At 33.7% G+C, this 24,468-nt stretch overlaps 1 protein-coding gene across 7 annotated transcripts in view; it reads right to left on the reverse strand.

The window, feature by feature from the left end:
- SBF2 (SET binding factor 2) overlaps positions 1-24,468 on the reverse strand; it is a 685,303-nt gene that overhangs the window by 278,306 nt on the left and 382,529 nt on the right. For 4 of the 7 annotated variants that reach the window (XM_077113970.1, XM_077113966.1, XM_077113968.1 and 1 more), the window contains 4 exons: positions 4,595-4,727; positions 3,696-3,773; positions 3,250-3,358; positions 1,018-1,131 (listed from right to left, as the gene is read on the reverse strand). In XM_077113970.1, coding sequence (XP_076970085.1) covers positions 1,018-1,131; positions 3,250-3,358; positions 3,696-3,773; positions 4,595-4,727 — 434 coding nt within the window. The remainder of the gene's footprint in view (positions 1-1,017; positions 1,132-3,249; positions 3,359-3,695; positions 3,774-4,594; positions 4,728-24,468) is intronic. The other 3 variants (XM_077113972.1, XM_077113967.1, XM_077113971.1) reach the window with 1 other exon arrangement.

Raw genomic sequence — 24,468 nt, forward strand, 5'->3', positions numbered from 1 at the left:
ACTCTGGGGAACAGTGACCCAGTCATCCTATGGAAAAAACATTCATAGTATAGCTAAACAAGGGAATGAAGACTGAGAAGTGGGATGTAATTTCCTCAACAAATAGCAAATAGTAGAATGTAGACTGGAATTCAGGTTTCCTGGGTCCTACCCCAGTGCTCTATTCTATCATACTTCAGATTCCAGATTACAAATTACATTAAGAAAAATCAGTCTTCTCTAAATGTTCTCACCTGAAAGGTGCCACTATAATAATATAAACACTAATACTAGGTTGAAATGTTTTCTGAGAATTAAATCCCTTGTAATCTTAGACATCTGATTTCCTAGTAAGGATAAACAAAACAATTTAAACAGCTCAGACTGGCATCCTATTAAAGAAGAGTTATGAAGGCCTTAGCTCTAGTACCATCTTGAAAAGGAATGCAGGATTTCTAAGGTTCAATTTTCTGATGATGGATATATGAATACTTAAAAAGTTATCTAGTAAAATAAAATTACTATATATGTAAAAATCAACTAAGGTAAAATAATTACAAAACAAAATCAAATGAGAAAAACCCAGACCATAAGAGTTTTTAAAACTCTACTGCAAGAAGAAGGACAAAAGAGTTTTACTCCAGTAAGGAGGTTGGATAGGAGAGGAACAGACGCTTGTTTCTAATGAGGGATGGAAGGGATAAGCAGGGATTTTGAGGTAGAGTCTTCATCTTATTTTCCCAATACCTATCACAATACCCGGTACATGGTAGATACTAAGTAAATAAGGTGGATGAAGAAATGAACGTAGAGCAAATATTCAATTAGAACTCAAAAGAATATTCTTTGGATAGCTACCTGGTAAACAGAGATTTTATCCTAACTACTTTGTTCATCTGCTCAAGTTTCAAGAAGATGAACTCTAATTAAATAATTATATTGACAATGATTTTTAATTCCCACTATCTTAGTTTCAGACTTAAATTAAGAGAAAACTATTATTAAAAACAAAATAAAACAAAACAAAACAAGTCATACCAAAGAAAGAGCTGCTTGAGTCTGATGTAGAAGTGGCTCAGGTAGGGAAGAGAGGTGAATACATTCAGGAATTTTAATAGTGCCTCCATCCAAATCTGCTATGATTACATCTAACTGAAAAACATAAAAAAAAAATCTATAATTAATAATAAAGATATACTGGTTGTTAAGCAAACTAATTTGGCCTTCACGAAATCAAAATGAGAAGAACCATATGTGGAAGAATCTCCTGACTGTCTGTGGTAACAAAATTATTGCTGAGTGTGGCTTCCCAGTGACTCTATCTTTCCCAGCCTCATCAAAGTTAGATGTTACCACATGACTAAGTTTCTGCCAATGGAATGTGAGAAGTGATGCCAGTACTTCTAGGCCTTCCGGACAGAGAATATGGAAGACTCCTCTAGTCTCTCTTTCCCCTTTCCATTGGTTGAAATTATGAACTGGAAGCGAACCAGACAGAAGCGTACGGATGATGATAATGCCCAAGGGGATGGAGAAACTAGAAGGAAGAAGGCTTAAACCTGGAATGACTTCATAGAGTAATATGGTCTGGCATAATGGAACACTTCTACGGACTGCAGCATAAGTGTTAAATAAAATTCTATTTTGTTTAGGCCATTTTGCTTTGGATGTTTTATTATAGCAGTTTAGTCATATTCCAAATAACATAATAATCATTATAAGAGTTAATAAGCAAAGAAATTCATATAAATCAAAAGGGTACTCTTTGATTCTTAAAGTTGTTACACTGATAACAATTCCTTCTAATTCATTCATTAAAAAATTAATCAATTTACTTTTTTCAACATTTGGTTTGTCCTAACTCCAGTGACTATTTATCATTAGTGGTAATAAAAATAGCTATAAACTAGATGGAAATGTTTCTTATTAGTACAGGCATACCTCATTTTATTGCACTTTGCTTTTACTATGCTTTGCAGATTCTGAGATTTTTTACAAATCCAAGGTTTGTGGCAAACCTGCATTAAGCAAGTCTACTGGGGTCATTTTTATAACAGCATGTGCTCCCTTCATGTTTCCTTTTCACATTCTAATTAAGATATGGACATTGTTTTTTATAGGCATAGTGCTACCACTTAATAGACTACAGTACAGCGTAAACATAATTTTTATATGCATTGGCAAAGCAAAAAAATTTTGTGTGATTTGCTTTACTGCAAAATTTGCTTTATTTTGGTGGTCTGGAACTGAACCCACAATATCGCCGATGTACGCTTGCATTAATTAGGTTTTACTGAACATGTTTATTGATTTATTCATATCTTTATATGGCAATATCAAAATTAAATAGGAACCAGATACCAGCATATCAGTTTAGGAGGAATGATTAATATATGAATCAGGGTCCTGTTTATAAACAAAATGTTGAAGTCTTTTGTTAGTTTAAATGGCACCTCTGATCTGATTGCAACTGTAACTTCTGTGCAAAAAAATAGATAGTACCTCTTTTTTGGCATTTAAAAGTATAACTGGTGCTCAGGTGATTCAGTAGCAGAATGCTCGCCTGCCGTACGGGAGACCTGGGTATGATTTTCAGCCCATGCACTGCACCCTTCTCCCCACCAAATCTCAAGGACCTGCAGATCACAGATGCTCAATCTCTCAGTAAAGAAATCTTACACTACCTGGAAAGTATCATGTAATATGTTCTTTCCACACTATTTAAAAGTTTGGGAGTTCATGTTTCACATACTGAAACTTGGGCAACTCCAACAGTTGAAAATTCTTTACTAGCAAAAATCTGTTACTCTCTAAATACGCACTGATTTCATTTAAGCCTTTTGGAATTACGCAAAACGAATCTTACTCATTTTTCTCAGATGGTTTTTGCTTTGTTAGTTATCAGCCATTCAGTATTATTACAGGCCTCATTTCAAAATATAAATGAATTAAGCATAAATGGAACACTAATAGATTATTTTATCTTCCTTTCTTATATATAGGATGAGGACTACAAAATTATTAACTTAATATGCCAAAGGAAGCATTTAGAAATATTAATGAGTTCATCTTTTATATCTTTCATACTTGCTTTAAGACAAAATTAATATTTGTAGACTTTTCAATGATGCTTTTCTTACAGTTAACAACCTTTTCTATAGGTAATATAACAGATATGAAACTAGCAATTAGCTGAAATGTTATAGCTCTCAAAGAAATATTGTAGAACTTTGGCTTCAATAACAAGCAATTTTAAAGATAAATACTTACAAGTTCATGAATATCAGTTTTAAAGATAGAATGTACTCCAATAATGAAAGGCGTTGGGGAACTTAGAACTTCCAGTAGCTGAGCCGGAAGAATGGGGATATAAGGATAACTGAAATAATAAAAATATGTATCAAATAAATATATATATATTTGTTTTTCCATAACATAAACTTTTTTTTTTCATTTTTATTCTATATGAGTTTTAGGCTGTTCACGTTTAAAAATTATAAGTAATATTGTCATAGTTGTTAATATTAAGTTTTTTTAAAGGAAAGCTAAAAATATATCTTAACATGAGAGATATGATCAGATATAAAGTAAATGTAATCCCAACCAGCTTTTCATCCTTATCCCACCTAGGCAAGCAAAGTCTCTTGAGCTATATTAATTTTGTTTAAAAACATTTTCTCTTACAAAGAAATCTGATGTTAGACAGTAACACTTACTTTCTGATGTGTCTTTTCTCCCAATACTGGACAATGATTTGTCTATATATAACAACCAGCCAAATTCTATTCTTAATGCTTTCAATAAGAATAAAGTAAAAAAAATTAAGGCCAAAGCCTCATCTAAAAATTTAAGAAATACACAGTTTAAAAAATATTTAATAAATTAATATAGTCTAAAATAACTTTTTCTAGTTTGTATGAACTTAAGTTTCCTAGACATTAGGATTATCAAATTGACTAAACAGTATATTAGAATTCAATACTTTACTTATAACATTTATCAAGCACCAATGTGTAGATTTTTAAAATGCTTTTTATTATGGAACATTTTTAACATATCAAAAAAATGTATAAAGAAAAAGCATAAAGAAGCCCCATGCAGCCAATCCAGTTTTGATAATGAATAATGCATAACCATAATATATTCCCACCCATTTTTGTTCTCTTCCCTACTGTATTAATTTGAAGCAAATCCTATACCTGATATCATTTATACTAAATATTTTAGTAGGTATCTAAAAAAGACAAGGACTCTTTTTTAACATAACCATAATACCATTATCACACCTAATAATAATCCCTTAATATCAAACAAGTCAACTCTGACTAACTTAAGACTGTCAACAACAACTGTATTCAAAAGGAATTAAATTTTGTTGATAATACTACTCAAATTAAATGTTTTTCATTAAATTCATCAACACTGAAGAATAGGCCACTCGGAAAATTCCCAAATTCTATGCTAGATTTCTATCAGAATCATGAATCTTGTTAACAGCATAAGTCTGTGAAACGTGCCTGTGGGTCAAACCACTATGCTATGACCTTTTAACTCATCATCAATAAGTAATGCATAATTTGAAAACAAATAGAAGTATCAGGTAATAAAACCTCACCTATATTTAAGTGGAAACATTAAAGATTCCAGGGCTCTACAAGCATCACTAAGTCTCTGGAAACTTGTAGAATGGAAGAGAACCTTATTTTCTGTGAGGACTGCACAAAAAAGGCTGAGGACATTTTGAATTCCTGAGAACACAAAAACAAAGGCTTACAAAATGCATGTAATTTTATCTATGTTGCCAACAAACAGAATATAAACTTGGGGTGACATGGAAAGAAAAAGCCAACATATCTGAACTTCTAAAGAGAAATACTTTGTTGAACTATAAACTTCATAAAACCTGTGTTTTCTCAAATATTCAGTTTTATTTGTCTCTATTTATCAAATCAGTGTAACACTCACTGAACATATTATTTGGAAACATACTGCTATGCTCTTTTCAACTTCATTTCTAGTTTGTCCTTAAATTCCTGTTTCAGACAGTGGTATCATCTATTAACTTTTTTCCCCCTTAAAGTCTATTTTATCTGATGTTAATATAACCACACAAGCTTTGTTGTTGTCATTGGCTGGTACATTTGTTTTCCCTATTTTACTTCAACCTTTCTCTACATTTCCTAAAAAGCAATAGCTGACATTTTTAAACTGTGTGACAACTTTTGTCTTTTAAATGGATCATTTAACATATTTAACTTATAATTATTGATATATGTACTATCTCAGGCACTGGGAATCGAACCCAGGTCTCTGGAATGGCAGGTGAGAACTCTGCTACTAAGCCACTGTTGTCCACCCTCATTTTATGCTTTTTATTTGTTCTCTCTTCTTTTTCTTTCTTTATCATTTCAATTTATCTTGCCTCTTCTTTTATATCTTCAAAAGGTCCTATTTACAATAGGTCGACACCCACAGGAAAGGGAATTAATACTAAGAACACGCTTTTTCAACAAATAAGTAAAACATATGGAATAAAAATAAACAATAGGGGGAACAAATGTTAAAATAAATTTAGACTGAAATGCTAGTGATCAATGAAAGGGAGGGGTAAGGGGTATGGTATGTATGAATTTTTTTCTGTTGTCTTTTTATTTCTTTTTCTGAATTGATGCAAATGTTCTAAGAAATGATCATGCTGATGAATATGCAATTATGTGATGATATTGTGAATTACTGATTATATATGCAGAATGGAATGATCATAAGTTAAGAATGTTTGTGTTTGTTGTTATATTTTTTTAAAATTAAAAAATTAATAAAAAAGAAAAAAAATTTTTTAAATGGAAAAACAAAACATGCTTTCTTTTGGGGTATATAGCCCAATCTATCACAGTAACCAAGATTTTGGATGTTAGGAAATTTACTAGATTATTGCTATTGGGGTATTTTTTCTTATAAGCCATTTCTGCAGTTAGAGCTAGGAAATACATGCATATATACATATACACACACATATATGCACAAACATACAAATACACATTTGAGAAATCCAGCGTACAAACCATTACTTTCAATTCCAATCCATCCCCACAGGGTTCTCCCCACCCTCACCATTTTATATTTGCATGTCTCTTTTTCTAGTAAGAACTCTTTATGCTAACAACATCAGCACATTTATTCATATGCTAAATCATACATTATATATTAAATAGTTTGAGAATTGTATCAGTCACTCTACTACAAAAAAAATACCTATTGAAATAGAGTTCATAATTCATTTGTAATTTCTTCTACAAATCTGCCTAAAATTGAGGTGACATAGTCAAATACTGTACCCATAAATTACTTTTAGTCATTTTTCCCTATTTAGTATGGTTCTTTTATCCATTTGAAATACAGAAGTATTTGTTTTCATAAATTTTCAGTTTTAAGATTTTCTTTCTCTTCGACCTTTTTCTGTCCATCTTTAATGATCTAATTTTGTTTTCTGAATAAGAAAGAAACGAGCATACTTCCAAAGGTCAAAGCTATACAAAAAAGTATGTTCAGAGAAGTGCCATTTCCTGAGTCAGCAGTATTGTGCCAATGTCAATTTTCTGGTTTTTATAAGATACTATGATTAAGATATTATCATTATATAAACATGAGCACTCTGTATAATAGTTTTACAACTTCTTGTGTCTTAAGCTTCCTATTTTGTAAACTTGAATTTTATCTTCTTAAATATCACATCCTTTCTTAAGTTTTAGAAAATTAATAGTCTCAAAATTTTAAGAAAAAAATAATTATTTTTATTCCTAACTAGAAATGTTGATTGCTGTGTTCATAGCAGCAGAGTTATTTAGAAGTTCTATTTCTTTGAACTACAAGTCATAATCAGTTTTCTACATGACCTTGAATTGTTTCCTAGACTTCTGTAGCTCAACATCTATCCAATGCTACACAATAACAGTAGAGACAATATGAAAAACAAACATTCCAGTGATAATTACTCTGATTTCACTACAATAGTACATATACATCCTGTTGATTACTATTCAAATAGTAAAAGCATTCTGAAAAATTACTTCCTGATCTTAACTTTTCTTGAGGGTTAAAGTTCTAAAATTCATAGTATCACACATTAACAAATGTATTTGTTTCCTGTTTTGAAAAGAAAACTGATTTCCAGAATGTTCCTCTTCTCTGAATTATAGTAATATATCACACAAATAGAACACTATGTCTCAGCCTTCACATGGGGAAACTGAGGAACTGAAGTTCATGCTTTCAGGACTGATTAAATTTCAGAAAGTCTTCCACAATTCATTATAGTTCTTTCTAGTTCTAACCACAATGGAGAAATACAATACTGATCATGGCTTACAATAAGTCATAAAAAAAGGAGATTTCTCATTCACTAGAACAATATTTATTGAGTATTTATGCTCCAGGCACTACTGTGAGTACAGCAGTGAATGAAGACAAGGTCCCTACCTTCACAGATTAACTGAAGCTTTATGTATAGTTTTATAACAATCATTGAGAGAGACTATTTAATATTTGTTACAAATTTAGCATATTATCTCCAAATACGTTAGATGTGGCAAAGCTTCTAAGTAAAAAAACGGTTAAGAAGTATGGCTGAATTGGGCAACTGGAAAGGAGTACAGTTTAGTGGTTAAGAACATGGGCTTATCTAAATCTTGAACACGACACGGACTAAATATATTTTATACATATGTAAGTAGAACTTCACAATGTGGGAACTACTTAAAATAAGGAGTCAATTACTGAATACATGTGACCACAAAGAATTCAAATCTTAAATTGTGTATATTCCTGGTAGCAATCCATAAAGGGCCAATTGAATCTCAACAGTGTAAAGAGGTACAGCATATTTCCTTTATTCTCTAACACAGTAATTGGTTCTCTGGATCTAGGGTAAAACTCATTCCAGATTATTTCAACTACAAATAGCCAGGAGTCCTAGCCTGTCTGTGCCTGTTATAACTGAGCAGTTTCTTTCCTGCTTTTAATTCTAAATTTAAGAAGCTGGAAGCAAAAGGAGCCTTGGGAATAGAGTAGCAGAGAATGGTGAGCAATAATATAGAGTTAGTAATTGAAGAATTAAAAGCCAGAAACAATTGCCTTGGCAGAAAAGACTCTAAAATCTCTTTATTTCTTTTCCCCATCTCTCCCTGCCTCCACTGGTATATATCAGAAACTGTCAAACTTCAGGGATGGATTCAAAGAAATCGGAGGAAGGCTCTTAGGATTTCACAGTTCAATGAAGAGGACAAATTGGTAAATAAATATTTAAAACACAACAAAGATATGTACAAGGTACTACAGAACACAGGGAAAAAAGGGTAATTTACCTTTCCACCATTTGGAAAATGTATACTTAAATGCCAGAGTTGCCACACTTTAGAAAAATTAAATCTCTGAAATGCTAATAGAGGAAATTGAAATTTTAGACATGAGAATTTTGTAATAAGGAAAGATAAAACTTGGTGACTATTTTGACTCAGAATATTTGCTTTCAATAAATGAAAATACCTCTCAATATAACAATAGAGCTACTTCATAGTAGTATTAGAGCACCATAAAAGAAAAATGGGGAAAACAGTTTTGAAATAGGATCCTTCTAAACTGTCCACAAATTATAACACATAGCAACCACCACACATTATTTATCATTCTAGCAAACATGGGACACCAATCAACTAGGAATTAATCTATCAATGTAAGTCCTTGGTACTTTAAAATATGGTTTTCTTTATAGTGCTAGCATAAATAATCTTTAACCTTGAAAAGACAAGCAATCAATTTATTAATAATATTCTGGCTACTCCTATATCCTATGTTCAGATTTCATCAAACATTTTATACTATTCCACAAAGGCATTTCATGACTCTGTATGGTTGTGGTTGCAGATTCTCGTCCTTCTTCCTCTTTTCTAGCTAGTAAGAATTACCTCTTGATACCTCTATTTTTTCACGAATTATATTCTACAGCTTTTAAAATAGCATATGTTTGGTTCCCCTCTAGACCAAAAGCACACCTGATAAGGGCTATGATTCGTTCATCTTATATCCCTAGTGACTAGTACAGGACCTGGTATATGGTAATGGCTTTGTAAATATATGACAAAAAAATAAATATATTGTTGTCACAAGAAGGTAGATATTATAGGGAGTTATTACTGACTCTGTTACTTATAAGAAATTAAATTGCAACAGTCTTCCTTAGAGATCCGTAGACAGTTGGAGTAGAGTTTACATGGTAAGGAGTTTCGTCAGAAAAGTGCTCCAGGCACCAACTAATGAGAAGATTTAGTTTGTTTCAAATCAAAGCTGATATTCAAAACTGTCAAAAGATAATTAATTACAGATATAATTGAACTTGTACATCAAATTCCATATTTTCCTCCCTTTCCACCTAGGGCACAATTCATAGTAATAGTCTAAACTTTGTGTACTCGAATTCTCCTGCTATGTTTACAACCTCATATATTCTGAGAAAGGAAATGGTTACTTCCTACTCTAATTGAGACTAAGATTAGGCAAGTAATAACGCTACAAGAAAAGCTGGGAAAACTGAGTCAAGATAGAAATATGATCCAAGGCACTAGATTTTTATTATTTAAAGAAAAAGAACAAAAATCACCTTAAAATTGATGCATTCATCAGATGGTTCATAAATTTACCAATCAATATATTCTTAAGGGTGCTACCTTTAAAGAGAACAGTTTTGAATAGTCTAAGCATTTTTTCACCTTTCTGTTTCAGAAACATAAAATAGTTAAGACACTCCAACAGAAGTTAATATTACTTCAAGAATGATTACATGATAGATGGAATATTTTCCAGGGGAAGGCAAAAAGAGAATATAAAAAATTTCCAATAAAAATTTAAAAACAGAAAAACTTTCTGAAGAGCAAATTATAGCTACAATCCATATATTAAGGATTTTTACATACACAGTGAAAATGTTTGTAAAATAAACTGAAAAAAAGCTGCAGCTATTTTAATACTTTAAAAATCCATATTTAATATCAGAGAGAATCAATGCAGAAGTAGCTAATAAAAAACTGGCTAAAATTAAATATGGGTAAGCAAAAAAAAATATGCATATAAAAAAGTATAAACACAGGATGTTACAAGACTAATGTAGTTTAACTATGGAACCAAAGTGAATAAACTGAAGCCCAGTATGATTTTAGTCTGTGACTAAAAATGTCTACTAAAGTGTACACTGAAAAACAGGGGGTAAATAAATTAAAACTAGTGTGTGTGAAATAAAGTCTCAAGCTATACATGAACATAAATGATAAAATAGACTAAGAGAATTTTACAAGATTATTTGGCTCAGGAAATGTCACCACTCGAGTCACAAAACGCACCAGCTATGGATCAGATTAAAATATTAGAGGCTATAAAAATTAGTTCCTGTGAATATAATTTATTAGCATAAAAATAACACCACTGTTACCAGACATAAAACACAAATTAAGGTAAACAAAAATGTTTTGCATAGGCTGCAAGAAGGAACAAACAAACAAAAAAGATGGTAAGCAAGATGATTAACAGGAAGTTAAGGGGGGCAGAGGAGGAGAGGATGGCAGAAGTCCACATAATTATCTCAGGCAAACAGACCTCTCAAACTGTGAAAAACAAATTCATTATCATAACAATCCTTACAGAGAAGAACCAGGGAAATGTTATCATTACATTTAGACTATTCACAGGAAAACTAGTCAAGGCTACAAAAGAATCTTATTGTCTTATCTGCTTCCTGTCTGTGCTTTGTAAAATCTACTAGCACTACCCCACTCCCAACCCAGGTAGTAAACTCTGATAATGGTTTAATATTGGCCTTAAACAACAGTCCAACTAACATGACTGCTGATAACAGTATGCCTTTAGACAGAATTATCATCATCATCACATGCTTTGGAAACTACAAGGGCACATACTACTGTGTTAGAGGCATCTTTCTTTCTCCTTTCCTTCCTTCTCTCTATTCTTTACCTGAAAAAGTGATTTTAGAATATATAAGCAAAATATAATTAGCCTCAAAATACTAGAAAACAAAACAATGAAACATGACCTTCTCAAATGACTTTTTATATATTTTCAAGTATTTCATCTATGCACAGAACATCTCCTTATGAGAACTGATTGCCATTTTCTTCATTGTAGAAAATTAATTTATTCAATATTCATTGATGGTTTTTGTGCCCCAGGCACTTTGTCAAATACAAAGGATATAAAGAATAATAAGTCAAAGCAGTTCTTAGAATTTACAATCTAAAAAGGAAAAACTATCTATAAATAAATAGGTGAAAAGCACAGGATAGAATTTCAACACCATCTCTGAAGACATGTGGATCCACACTATCAGCCCTGAATTACCTCTAGATTTTTATATTTGTTTTGTTCAAGCCATTGTCCTTTTCCTTTGCTTTAAGGTTTTATGTTTTTTTAACACAGAAGTTAGGCATGCACATAAAGAATTAAATACTTTCATAATTAAAAAAAATCTTTTAATTGTAAAATAAAATACAGAGATAGATAACCACATAAATTAAATGTATGGCTTAATGAGTTACAAATACCAAGCAGGTCAAGAAAGAGAACTTTGCTAGCAACCCTAGATTGCCCTTTCCATATATCCCCAAACACAATGCCTCTGAACTGCCCTATGTGGCCATTATCTAGACTTTTATATTAATCACCTTCCTGAGTTTTTCTAAGGCAGTTTTATCATCAAAACAGACTTCCCTAGACACTATAGTGAGTCTCATCCTATTAAACATTAAATGTCTTTCAAACCTCTTATAATATAGAGGTTCACTCTCCATTCCTTTCCTTTCCTTCCAGTTTATTTTTTATAGACCTAGGACATTTGATCTATAGAGTTCCTGACTGTCTGGATTTGGATAATTGCATTCTCTTGGAGGAGTTCAATGTGTTCCTCTGTCTTCTGTTCTTTCTGCAATTTTACTCCGCTTTATTCCCACTGGTAAGACTATAGGTAAAATAGGGAAGGACCAGGCACCAGATTATTTTTCTTTTTGTGAGAACAGATACTGATACTTCATCTTCTTTCATTAGAGAGGTTGTTAAAATAATGCTTTTCTATACTGTGATTTCTTTTTCATTTATTGATTAGAATACATTACAAAAGAAATGATTTCTCTCATTTAATATTGGGTTAGCCTGTGCTTTAGTATACATATGCAAGGAAGAATAAATGCTTGATTCTTGTCCTTATTTGATAAATTTGCAAGATAGGGAATTGGTTCCCTAACATATTCTGAGATAATAATTTCTTTTTATCTTAATATTATTATGATCTCAAGGATGTTAAAATAAATTGCAAGGATCCAACCCATTTCACTTATCATTTTTAAAGCTCAAACTGTATCATCTTAGATTTCCTGAGTTCTCTCTTTTTTTTTTTTCTGGGTTGAATTTATTTATTTATTTATTTATTTATTTATTTATTTTAAGATGTAAGAAAATATGTTTATTTTTTCATGACAATACTATGGTAAAATTGTTAAATACATGCATGTTTTAAAAACAGACATAAGTAACATTGTTAGAGTTTACAGCCAAGCATACTAGCTTTACATCTATGGCGTCTTAGTAAGAGGTTACTTATATTCTACGTCCTTGCTATAACCATATTTTCCAAAAGATATGGAAACGAAAGTCTGAAATTATACGAGGATATAAAATGTCCAAATTTTCCATTCTAACAGCAACAAAATCTTTGAACTTTCACAAGACAGAAAATACCTGTTTTCATATCTGTAGGTAGAGCTGTTTTATTCCATATTAAACTTGGATTTCTGCGAATCAGACTGAATGACACCAATATTTCAATCTATAATTTATTTCCAGTATATTTAATAGTTTTCTTATATGAATTTTAAGAATAAGATTTTAGAGACAGCACATCACAATTAATCATTCTGGTTAGGAAAAAAAATCTGTAGTGGTAACATTTCAGGAAATTTAAAAGGGAAATTTTGTATCTGCAGTTTCAACTCATTTCTGTTACATTTATACACAATTGACCCAACGAAAACTAGCAGTTACTAGTAATTGTTAAAAAACTGAAAATATTTAACATATAATAGCCCCTTTAAAAAAAAAAACACTTATTCTACAAACAACTTTATAAAAGACAAAATGCATCTGTTCACAGTATGTGTATTTTGTAAACAGTAATTCACTATGATGCAATTTTGAAAGTGAAAAACAAGAATTTCCTAGCATTATTAGGACCTCTGACTTATGGCAAGTTAATGAGAGAGAAGAAAAGAAACATTCCTACAAGGAAAATTGATTTACCTCTGGGCACAGGGCACACCTTTAAGAAGGTACTATTGCAAATTAGGATGTCGTCCCAGCCAAGCCTATAGTATTCAAGCAATTTTGAATTTAAGTGTATTTAAGAAAAAGCCATGCTCCTTTTTGAGAAAATAACAGGATATCACATAATATCTAGTCTCCGAAAAAAAGGAACTGTATGGGGTTTTTTTCTGTGTGTTGCCTTCAATCACACAGTTCTCAATGGCATTTTCTTTTCCCAAATAAAACTATCCTAGAAGGGAAACATTAAATAGGAGATGACACTAGATTATGGTACATTAGAAACAATGGGGGAAAAGTATTTAGAATCAAACTAGGGAGGGAACAAAAAATAACTTTATAAGAAAAATAGCTTTGTAAGAACCATCAAACTGTGCTCTTTTCTATGATTAATCACAAGAATGTTAACGTTTAATCCAACAGTGAATTTATCGAAGCTTTACACAGGTATTACCAGCTAGAATCGTTTGTTCTTTTACTTAAAAAAAAAAAATGCTGAGGAATAAATTGAGTTCAGAAATAGAAAACTACCCATTTAAAAGGAAACAATTCTAAAGGGAAGTACATTTCAAAGAAAGAAAGGAATTCACTAAATTTGAGTGCACCAGCTGGGTTGAATTTAAATGCGTGGAAAAGGGTAGGTGATGGTGGCACATTATTGTGAGTGTAATTCACGGTGCTGGATTGTTTGTAATGTGGTTGATAGGGGAAGTTTAGAATCACATGTGTCATCAGAAGGAAAGCGAGAGGTTAAGCCCTGAGGCTGTATAACCCCGTTAACCGTCGTGGGGGAGGAAGACTGATTAACAGTGCCAATACAATTTCTTCCATGAATGAGAACAAATGTATGAAGCTATTACCAGGAGTTAATTAATATTAGACTGATATAGGGGAAAATGCCCCTGTTGCAGGCTATGGACTAAAGATAACTGTAACATCTTTATACTCTTCCATCAGTGGGAACAAATGTCCCACACCAGGGCTAGGGGTCAGTGATGGCACTGGGGGGTAAGGGGTGTGGGACGTTTGGGTTCTCCCCCTTTTTTCCTTGGAGTAATGGGAATGTCCTGAAATTGATTGTGGTGACGTGTGCACAGCTACGTGACGGATGCCGCGAGCCACCAATGCGTCCTGTGGATGAGTTGGATGGCGTGTGAAAACGTCGCAATAAAATAGCATTAAAATCCAATTTAACTAATCCCAAACAGGAATTAAAGTCGGAATAAGGAGGTTTCGAGACACAGAAATCCGTCATATGAAAAGTCTGAAAGTGGATGTTCTACAAAGTTTCTAGGGCTGCAGGAATAAGGCGCTATGAGTTTGAAGGGTCACCCTGGAAAACGGGAGGAGAGAGCTTCGCACAGGGGAGTCCAGAGGGGCGGGTGGCAGGGCAGAGCCAGCGCTGCAGGATGCATGGGCTCAGCCCGTGGGACTTCTCACTGTTGGGTGACCATAAGCTTCGGGTGTCTCATCTGGCTCTTACTGAACTATTGCCATGTGTAGATCACTGAGCCATGCCATAAACAGGGATACAATCCTGCAAAACACTCCTGTTGCTCACTAGCAGTTTATAATCTTGGTTCAAGAAGGGTGATGAAGTTCACGGTTTCTCTCTCATCTGGAAAGGCACGTGGCGAGCATGGAGTCATCTGCTAGCTTTCTCTCCTGGCTTCTGGTTTCATGAAGCTCCCTGGGAGGCATTTTCCTTCTTCATCTCCAAAGGTCATGGCTTGTGGACTCTCTGCTTTCATGGTGCTGCTCTCTTTGAATCTCTCCCCTGAGTTCTTTTTGACAACACCCGCATGGTTTTTTCTTTATTCAGATAAAATTCAATAAAGAATTAATAAAATTCATCCCCTTTTAAAGTAAAGAATTCAGTGATTATTAGATTCACAAAGGTTGTACAACCATCAACAGTATCTAATTCCAAAAATTTCATCAACTTAAGAAGAAAGCCTATACTATTAGCAGTCATTCTCCACTCTCCTCATCACTAATTTACTTTTGGTCTGTAAGAATGTACCTGTTCTGGACACCTCATATAAACAGATAATAAGTGGCCTTTTGTGTCCTGCTTCTTTCATTTAATGAAGTGCTTTCAAGATTTATCCATGTTGTAACAAGTATTAGTACTTCATTCCTTTTTTCTTTTTAATTTTCCTTTTACTTTTCTTTTTTATTAAAACAGCTGTAAGTAACAGAAACATGCAGAAAGTATAGAGTTCACATCTAACCCCCTTCTCACAGTTTCCCTATTATTAACTTTTTGCATTAATGTGGTACCTTTGTCACAATTCATAAAACAGTATTATTCACTTTAGCTCACTATTTATATTAGGTTTCATTCTTTGTGTTGTACAGTTCTGTTTATGTGTGTTTGTGTATATCTCATATAAAATTTACCTATTTGAACATATAATTCAGTGGTTTAAATTACATAATTCAATGTATACATGTATCCACCTTCATCACTGCCAAAACATTTCCATCCCCACAGTTAGAAACTCTGTATCAATTAAACATTAACACCTATTCCTGTTCCTCATACAACCCCTGGTAACCATATTCTAGTTTCTGACTTTGAATATGAAAATTATGCTTATTTCATATAACTGAGATCCTACGGTTTTTGTCTTTTTGTGTCTGGCTTATTTCACTCAATGTGAAGTCCTCAAGTTTCATCCATATTGCAGCATGTATCAGAACTTCATTTCTTTTTAATGCTGAATAATATTACACTGCACGTATATATCACATTTTATTTATCCAATTTATCCAACTGATGAACACATGCGCTGCCTCTGTTTTTGCAATTGTGCGTAATGCCACTATGAAAATTAGTGTGTAAATATTTGTTCGAGTCTCTACTTTCAGTTATTTGAATATATAACTAGTAGTTGGGATTGTTGGGTCACATGGCAATTCTATATTTAGCTTTCTGAAGAACTGCCAAACTATTCTTCACAGAGGCTGCACCATTTTACACTCCCACAACAATTGAATGAATGTTGCTATTTCTCCACATTCTATCTAATACTTATAATTTTCTGTTTTGTTTATTAGCCATTCTGGTAGGTGTGAAATATCTCATTGAGGTCTTGATTTGCATTTCTCTAACAGCTAGTAATGCTGAGCATCTTTTCATGTTCTTTTAGTAATCTGCATATCCTCTCTGGAGAAAGGTCTATTCAATCTGACCTTTCTGTACTGGTGCCAGCACCAGTCTGTACTGACCAGTGAAGTTTTGTAATAAGCTTTAAGATCAGAAAGTATAAGTCTTCAACATTGTTCTTATTTTTCAAGATGTTTTTGGCTATTTGGGTCCCCTCACCACTCCAAATAAATATGATGATTGGCATTTCCAACTCTGCAAAGTAGCCTTTGGTATTTTGATTGTGAATGCATTGAATCTGTAAATCAATCTGGGTAGAACTAAGATCTCAGTGATCTTTAGTTTTCTAATCCATAAACACAGAATGTCCTTCCATTTATTTAGGCCTTCTCTGATTTCTTTTAGCAATGTTTGTAATATTCTGTGTACAAGTTCTTTACATCCTTGGTTAGATTTATTCCTAGATATTGCTTTTAGTTACTACTGAATATGGAATTCATTTTTTCTATTTCCTCCTTAGCTTGCTTATTATTAATGTATACAAACCCTAGCAATTGTTGTGTGTTAATCCTATACCCTACGTGTTCTAGTTTGCTAGCTGCTGGAATGTAATATACCAGAAACGGAATGGCTTTTAAAATGGGGAATTTAATAAGTTGCTAGTTTACAGTTCTAAGGCCAAGAAAATGTCCCAATTAAAACAAGTTTATAGAAATATCCAATCAAAGGCATCCAGGGAAAGATACCTTGGTTCAAGAAGGCCAATGAAGTTCAGGGTCTCTCTCTCAAGTGAGAAGGCACATGGCGAACACAGTCACGGTTTCTCTCTCAGCTGGGCACACAGCGAGCATGGTGTCATCTGTGAGCTTTCTCTTCTGGCTTCCTGTTTCATGAAGCTCCCCAGGAGGCATTTTCCTTCTTAATCTCCAAAGATCGTTGGCTCGTGGACTCTGCTTCGTGGTGCTGCAGCATTCTCTGCTCTCTCTGAATTTCCTTCATTCTCCAAAATGTTTCCTCTTTTATAGGACTCCAGAAACTTATCAAGATCCACCCAAACGGATGGAGAGATGTCATCACCTAATCTAGCTTAACAACCACTCTTGATTAAATCACATCTATAGGAAGATGATCTGATTACAGTTTCAAACATACAGTATTGAATAGGGATTATTCTGCCTTTATGAAATAGGATTTTGATTAAAACATGGCTTTTCTAGGGTCCATACATCCTTTCAAATCAGCACACCACCAATTTGCTGAATTCATTTATTAGCTCTAGAAGGCTTACTGTAGATTTTTTTGGACTTTCTATACATATAGGATTGTGTCATTTGCAAGTAGTAAAAGTTTTACTTCTTGCTTTCCAATTTGAATGCCTTTAATTTATTTTTTTTTCTTGGCTAACTGATCTAACTAGAACTTCTAGCATGATGTTGAATAACAGTGGTGACAGTGGGCATTCTTGTCATGTTCCAGATCTTAGAGGGAAAGGTTTCAGTCTTTCACCATTGAGTATGATGTTAGCTGTGTATTTTTCATATGTGCCCTGTGTTAGTTTGAATCTGCTATGTATCCCAGAAAAGACTGTATTATTTTAATCCATTCTTAAGGATGGAGACTTATTGTGGGTAGGACCTTTTGTTTAGGTTGTTTCTATGGAGATGTGACCCACCCAATTCAAGGTGGGTCTTACTCATTTACTGAAGCCTTTAAGAGAGTTCAATGAGAAAGAGAGCTTAGAAAGAAAACACCCTGGGAGAAGCTGAGAGAGAAAGAAATGCCCATTTTGGAGAGAGTTCAGAGTCCAGAGAGATGAAACCAAGTGAAGGACAGAGAGAGCAATGCTCCAGAGACACTAAGAAAAAAAGACCTATAGGACATACAGAGCTTAGAGAGGTGTCCCCAGAGAAGCAAGCAAGGACACACAGAACCTAAAAGTGATGGGACCCAGTAGCAAAGGGCAGGCAGATGGCTTTCCATTGACAGAGGTGTCTCAGATGCTGGCAGCCTTTTTTCACAGAAGGTATTCTCCTATTGATGCCTTAATTTGGACATTTTCATAGACTTAGAACTATAAATTTGTAAACTAATAAATTTCCATTGAAAAAGCCAACCCATTACTGCTATATTCTATTCCAGCAGCTTCAGCAAATCAAAACATGTCCTTCATCAGGTTGAGGAAATTTCCTTCTATTCCTGTCTTTTGAAGTGTTTTTATCAAGAAAGGATGCTGGATTTTTTCAAATGCTTTTTCTGCATCAATTGAGATGATCATGTGTTTTTTTCCCTTCATTTTGTTATTGTGGTGCATTACATTGATTTTCTGTGTTAAACCACCCTTGTACACATGAGATAAAACTCACCGATCACAGTGTACAGTTCTTTTAATGTGCTAGTTGGATTTGCTTTGCTAGTATTCTGTTGAGGATTTTTACATCTATATTCATAAGAAAAACTGGTATGTAATTTTCTTTTCTGTAGTGTATTTAGTTGGTTTAGGTATTAGGTGATGTTGTCCTCATAGAATGAGATAGGCAGTAGTCCCTCCTCTTCAATATTTGGAAGGGTCTGAGCAGGACTGGTATTAATTCTTATTGGAATGATTGGTAGAATTCACCTGTGAAACCATCTGGTCCTGGGCTTTTCTTTTTTGAGAGGTTTTTGATGACTGATTCAATTTCTTTACTTGTAATTGGTCTGTGGGGATCTTCTATTTCTTCTAGAGTCAGTGTAGGTTATTCATGTGTTTCAAGGAATTTGTTGGTGTACAGCTGTTCATAGTATCCTTTAAAACTCCTTTTTATTTCAGTGGGGGTCACTAATAATGTCCCTCCTTTTGTTCTTGATTTTAGTTATTTGTATGTTCTCTATTTTTTTCTTTGTCAATTTAGCTAAAGATTGTTCATTTTATTGATCTTTCCAAGAACAAAGTTTTGGTTTTGCTGATTCTTTCTCTTACTTTGTTTAGTCTCTATTTCTTTCTGCTCTAAGCTTTATATCCTTCCTTCTGTATGCTTTGTGTTTAGTTTGCTGTTCGTTTTCTAGTTTCTACAAGTGTGAAGTCAGTTCTTTCTCCATTTATAAACCAAGCATTTAAGGCTATCTATTATAAAATATGATTGCTGTTCATTTGTTGCATACAGATATTCAATTGTTCTAGCAACAACTGTTGAGAAGATTATCCTTTCTCCATGTTCATCAAAATTAGTGATTCATATATGTGTGGTCCAAGTCTGGGTTCTTCATTCCATACCATTGATCTATTTGTCTTTGTTGACATCAATTCCACACCCTCTTGATTACCGTAGCTTTATATTAAGTCATGAAATCATATAGTATTAATGCTCAAACTTGGTTCTTTTTTTATCAAAATTGTTATAGCTATTCCTGTTCTTGGCACTCTCATAAGAATCAGATTCAGTTTTTCAACATTTACCAAAACAAAAAAAGCCTAAAAGTATTTTATTTGCAATTGCATTTGATTATCTATACCGAATATAGATTGATAAGAGAAGAATTAACATTTTTACAACAGAGTCATACAAGCCATGAATAAGATATCTCACTCCATTTATTTAGACATCCTTTTATTTCTCAGCAATGTTTGAATTTTTAGTGTAGAGGTCTAACACATCTTTTGCAGATTAATTTCAAGGTATTTTCATATTTTGCTGGTATGAAAAAAGGTATGATTTTTTTAAAATTTTCTGATTCCTTTTAGTAAACAGAAATTTAAAATTAAATTTTGTATGTGAATCTTATAACTTACAATCTTATTAAGGCTACTTATTAGTTCTGGTTGCTTTTTGGTATATTCCATTGGAGTTTTCCAAACAGAGAGGAATGTCAAATAGAGTTTTATTTCTGCCTTTTTTATTTGGATATGTCTTTTCTTTTTCTTTTATTATTGTACTGCCAAGGATATCTAGTACAATGTTGAATATAAGTAATGAGAAAGGACAATCTTATCTCGTTGCTGATCTTAGAAGGAAAGCATTCGATTCTAGCATTAAGCATCATGTTAGCAAAAGTTTTTTTAGATGTTATTGATTAGGGTCTTTTTAAGTTTGTTAATACTGTGATTATAAAGACTGATTTTTGAATGTTAAGCCAAATTTGCATTCCTGGAATTAAATCTACTTGTCATGATGTATTATACTTTTATATATTGTTGAATCTGATAAACTAAAATTGTGTTTGGAATTTTTTTGCATTTATGTTCTTTAAGGATACTGGATTATAGATTTCTATTCTTGAAATGTCTTTTTTGGTTTTGTTATAAAAATAATATTCACCTCATAAATGAACTGAGAAGTGACTTCTTTTCAATCTTCTAGAGGAGTAAATGTAGAAGTGGTATTATTTCTTATGTTTAGCAGAATTCATCAGTGCAACCATCTTGTTATTGGAGTTTTCTTTCTGGGAAGGTTTTCAATTCAATTGAATTACAAATTCAATTTCTCTAATAGATATAGTACTATTTAGGTGATCTATTTCTTCCTGAATCAACTTTAACATTTTTTGTCTTTTAAGTAATATGTCCATTTTATGCACATTATGGAAATTATTGGCATACATTACTAGTATGTCCCCTTTTCTCCTTTCAGCATCTATAGAATCTGTAATTAGTTAATAATTTCATCTGAGATAACAGTAGTCTCTATATTTTCCTTTTTTCTTGATATGTCTGGCCAGGGGTATATCAATTTTATTGTTCTTGCTAAAGAAACAGCTTTTGATTTCATTGATTTTCTCAATTATTTTCTGTTTCACTGATTTCCACTCTGATCTTCATTATTTTCTTTCTTTTTCTTACTTTGGGATTAATTTGCTTTTCATTCTCTAATATCTTAAGGTGGAAGTTAAAGTTCCTGGTTTGAGATCTTACTTCTTTTATATTTTAAGTGTTTAATATTATAAATTTCCCCTTAATCAGTACTTTAGGGGTACACAAATTTTGATATACTGTTTTCATTTTACATCAGTTCAAAATATTTTGGGAGGTGCAAGGGTAGCTGAGTGGTAGAATTCTTGCCTGCAATGTGGGAGACCCGGGTTCGATTCCCAGGCCCTGCACTTCTCAAACAAACAAAGAAACAAAAACAAACAAACAAACAAATACAACAAATGGTACTGCCATAATGGGATACTCACATGGAAAAAGAATGAAATGTGACTCCACCAAACAGTGTACAAACAACAATAACAGCAACAACAAAATTTTGTAATGTTCCTTTTGATTTCTTCTTTGCTCCATGGGTTATTTAAAAGTATACTATTGGACTTCTGGGAAGATGGTGCAGCAGAGTAGAGTGACTTCACTCCTGCTCCGTGAAACAAGAAAGGAGATGCACCCTGGGAATGCAAGTCCCAGGGTGTGAGTAAACAAGCAGGGTCTTAAGGCAGTTTGGGGGAGGAGAACATTGAAGGATCAGTTGGGGAGAGCAAGTGGGTCGGGTGACGGGGATTCCCACCTGGTGGCCTGTGGTGCATGGGGAAGATATGATAGGAAGTGTGCTCAGTCCAACCTGCACAGCAACCAGCTGGATGGCACCTGCAGGGAGACCAGAGGTGAACTGATCATCCACTGCGGGGCCTGGCCTTGGGGGAAGGGCAGTGAGCACCTGGTGGAGTGCAGGAATAGCCAGCCTCTAGTCACGTATCTGGCAGGCCCAACAGTGCAGTAGATCAGTTGATATTCCCCAACTGCTGGTTGGCTCCCAGTCCCCCTGCAGAGACCTGTCAGCTGGTCATGCTGGACGGAGCAGTGCAACTACCAAACACATAGACTTCAAGTTGCTTCGGTCAGGAGGGGTGGGGCTGAGGGAGGAGGAGCTTTGGGCGCGACATCTGCCGGCCAGAAGCAGTAAGTGTAGGTTGGCTACACCAGGCAGGGAGGGGAGAGCTTGAGGCAAGAGCCTGATGGCCAGTGCCTGCTGGGGAGAAGGGGTAAGTGCAGGCAAGCTAACTTCCTGTATGCTGAGGTCTTTATTTTTTTTCTTAATTTCTTTCTTTTCCCCCCTTTTCAAATATATTCTTTCTATACATTTTTACTACATATATAATTATCTTTTCATTTTTTATTTATAGATATATTTTTATTCTTTATTTTCTACTTTTTATTTCATATATTATTTTTTATTATTTTATTTCATTTATTTTTATTATTACCATTATTTTCTTTCTTTTAAATTTTCTCTCCTTTGGTGGCATGAGCTTGACTTTACTCGCAGTATATCCTGGGGTTTCTCCTTTTGAGTCTGTGGCCTACTACTGTTGAGGTGTATTTTATTGTTGTTCTTGTTTTTGTTTCATATTTTTTGTCATATTATTATTTTCTTTTTTTTTTTCTTTTCTCGTTCTTTTTTTTTGTGTGCATAGGCTGGGAGTCAAGCCTGGGTCTCCCATGTACTGGGCAGCCATTCTGCCACTGGTTTATCTATTCACCTAGGACTAGCTTGTATCCTCTATATGAGATACAGATCTTGCTGTGACAAAGTACAAAAGGAAACATTCAGCAAAAACCAAGCAAATATATAACATTAAAAGAATGAAGGAAACCAACTTGCAAAATAGCCATTTCAAGATAATCAAATATCCTAAACACAACAGAAAATCACAAAGCACATGAAGATCCGAGCAGAAATGGCCCAGCCAAATGACCAAAACAAATTCTAGAGGGGACACAGATTATCAGGAAGACACTAGAAGAGCATAATGAAGAATTTAGCAGGTTAAATTGAAAAATGGCAGATCTCACAAAAATGAAAAATACAGTAGACCAAATTAAAATATACTGGAGACACACGATAGCAGATTCAAAGAAGCAGAAGGAAGAATAAGTAAGCTTGAAGGTAGAACAATAGAACTAGGGAGCACAAAAGAATAAATGGCAAGAAAGATGGAAAAAATGCAACTGGATCTTAGGGAAATGATGAACACACAAATATACAAATCATTGGTGTCCCAGAAGGAGAAGAGAATAGTAAAGGGCTGGGAGAGTTAGCTGAAGATATAATTGGAGAAAACTTTCTAACACTTATAAAAGATGCAAATCAAAGAGGCCCAGAGAACCGCAAATACAATAAATCCAAACAGGCTTACTCCAAGACACATACGAATCAGAATGTCAGGTGTTGAAGAGAACAAAATCATGAAAACAGCACGAGAAAAGCAATCTACTACATACAAGGGAAAACACATTAAGACTGACTTCAGGCTACTCAACAGGTACCACGGAAGCAAGAAGGCAGTGCTATGATGTACTTAAGATCCTGAATGAGAAAGGCTTTCAATCAAGAATTCTTACCTAGCCAAGTTATCCTTCAAAATGGAGGGAGAGATTAAAGTCTTTAAAGACAAAGATTGAGAGAACTAGTCAGCAAGACAACAGCCCTATAAGAAATAATAAAGGGAGCCCTGTCAGCTGATCGTAAATATTGAGCTACCCTATGACCCAGCAATACCAACAGGTAAAAAACTAAAGCACAAGATGGTAGAGTAAAAAACCACTTTTACAGTAATTCTTTAATGTTAACAGACTAAACTCACCAATTAAGAGATTCAGGCTGGTAGAATGGATCACAAACATAATGCTGTTTACAAGAGACACATCTTAGACTCAAGGACACAGTCAGATTGAAAGCAAAAGGATGTGAAAAGATTTTCTATGCAGGCTGAAACCAAAAGAAAGCAGGAGTAACTATACTAATATCAGACGAAATACACTTTAAATGTAAAGATGTTATAAGAGACAAAGAAGGACATCACCTATTTAAAAAATGGACAATTCACTAGGAAGAAATAACAGTCATAAATGTGAATGTTCCCAATCAAGGTGGTCCAAAGTACATGAGACACATATTGGAAATCTGAAGGGAGCTATAGATGTATCAACAGTAATAGTTGGAGACTTCAATTCAACATTCTCCGCTGTAGCAGAACAACCACACAAAGGATGAACAAGGAAATAGAGAACCTCAGCAGCAATGAGATAAATGAATTAG

This window comes from Tamandua tetradactyla, chromosome 8 (genome assembly GCF_023851605.1).
Source record: "Tamandua tetradactyla isolate mTamTet1 chromosome 8, mTamTet1.pri, whole genome shotgun sequence".
Classification (NCBI taxonomy): Eukaryota; Metazoa; Chordata; class Mammalia; order Pilosa; family Myrmecophagidae; genus Tamandua; species Tamandua tetradactyla.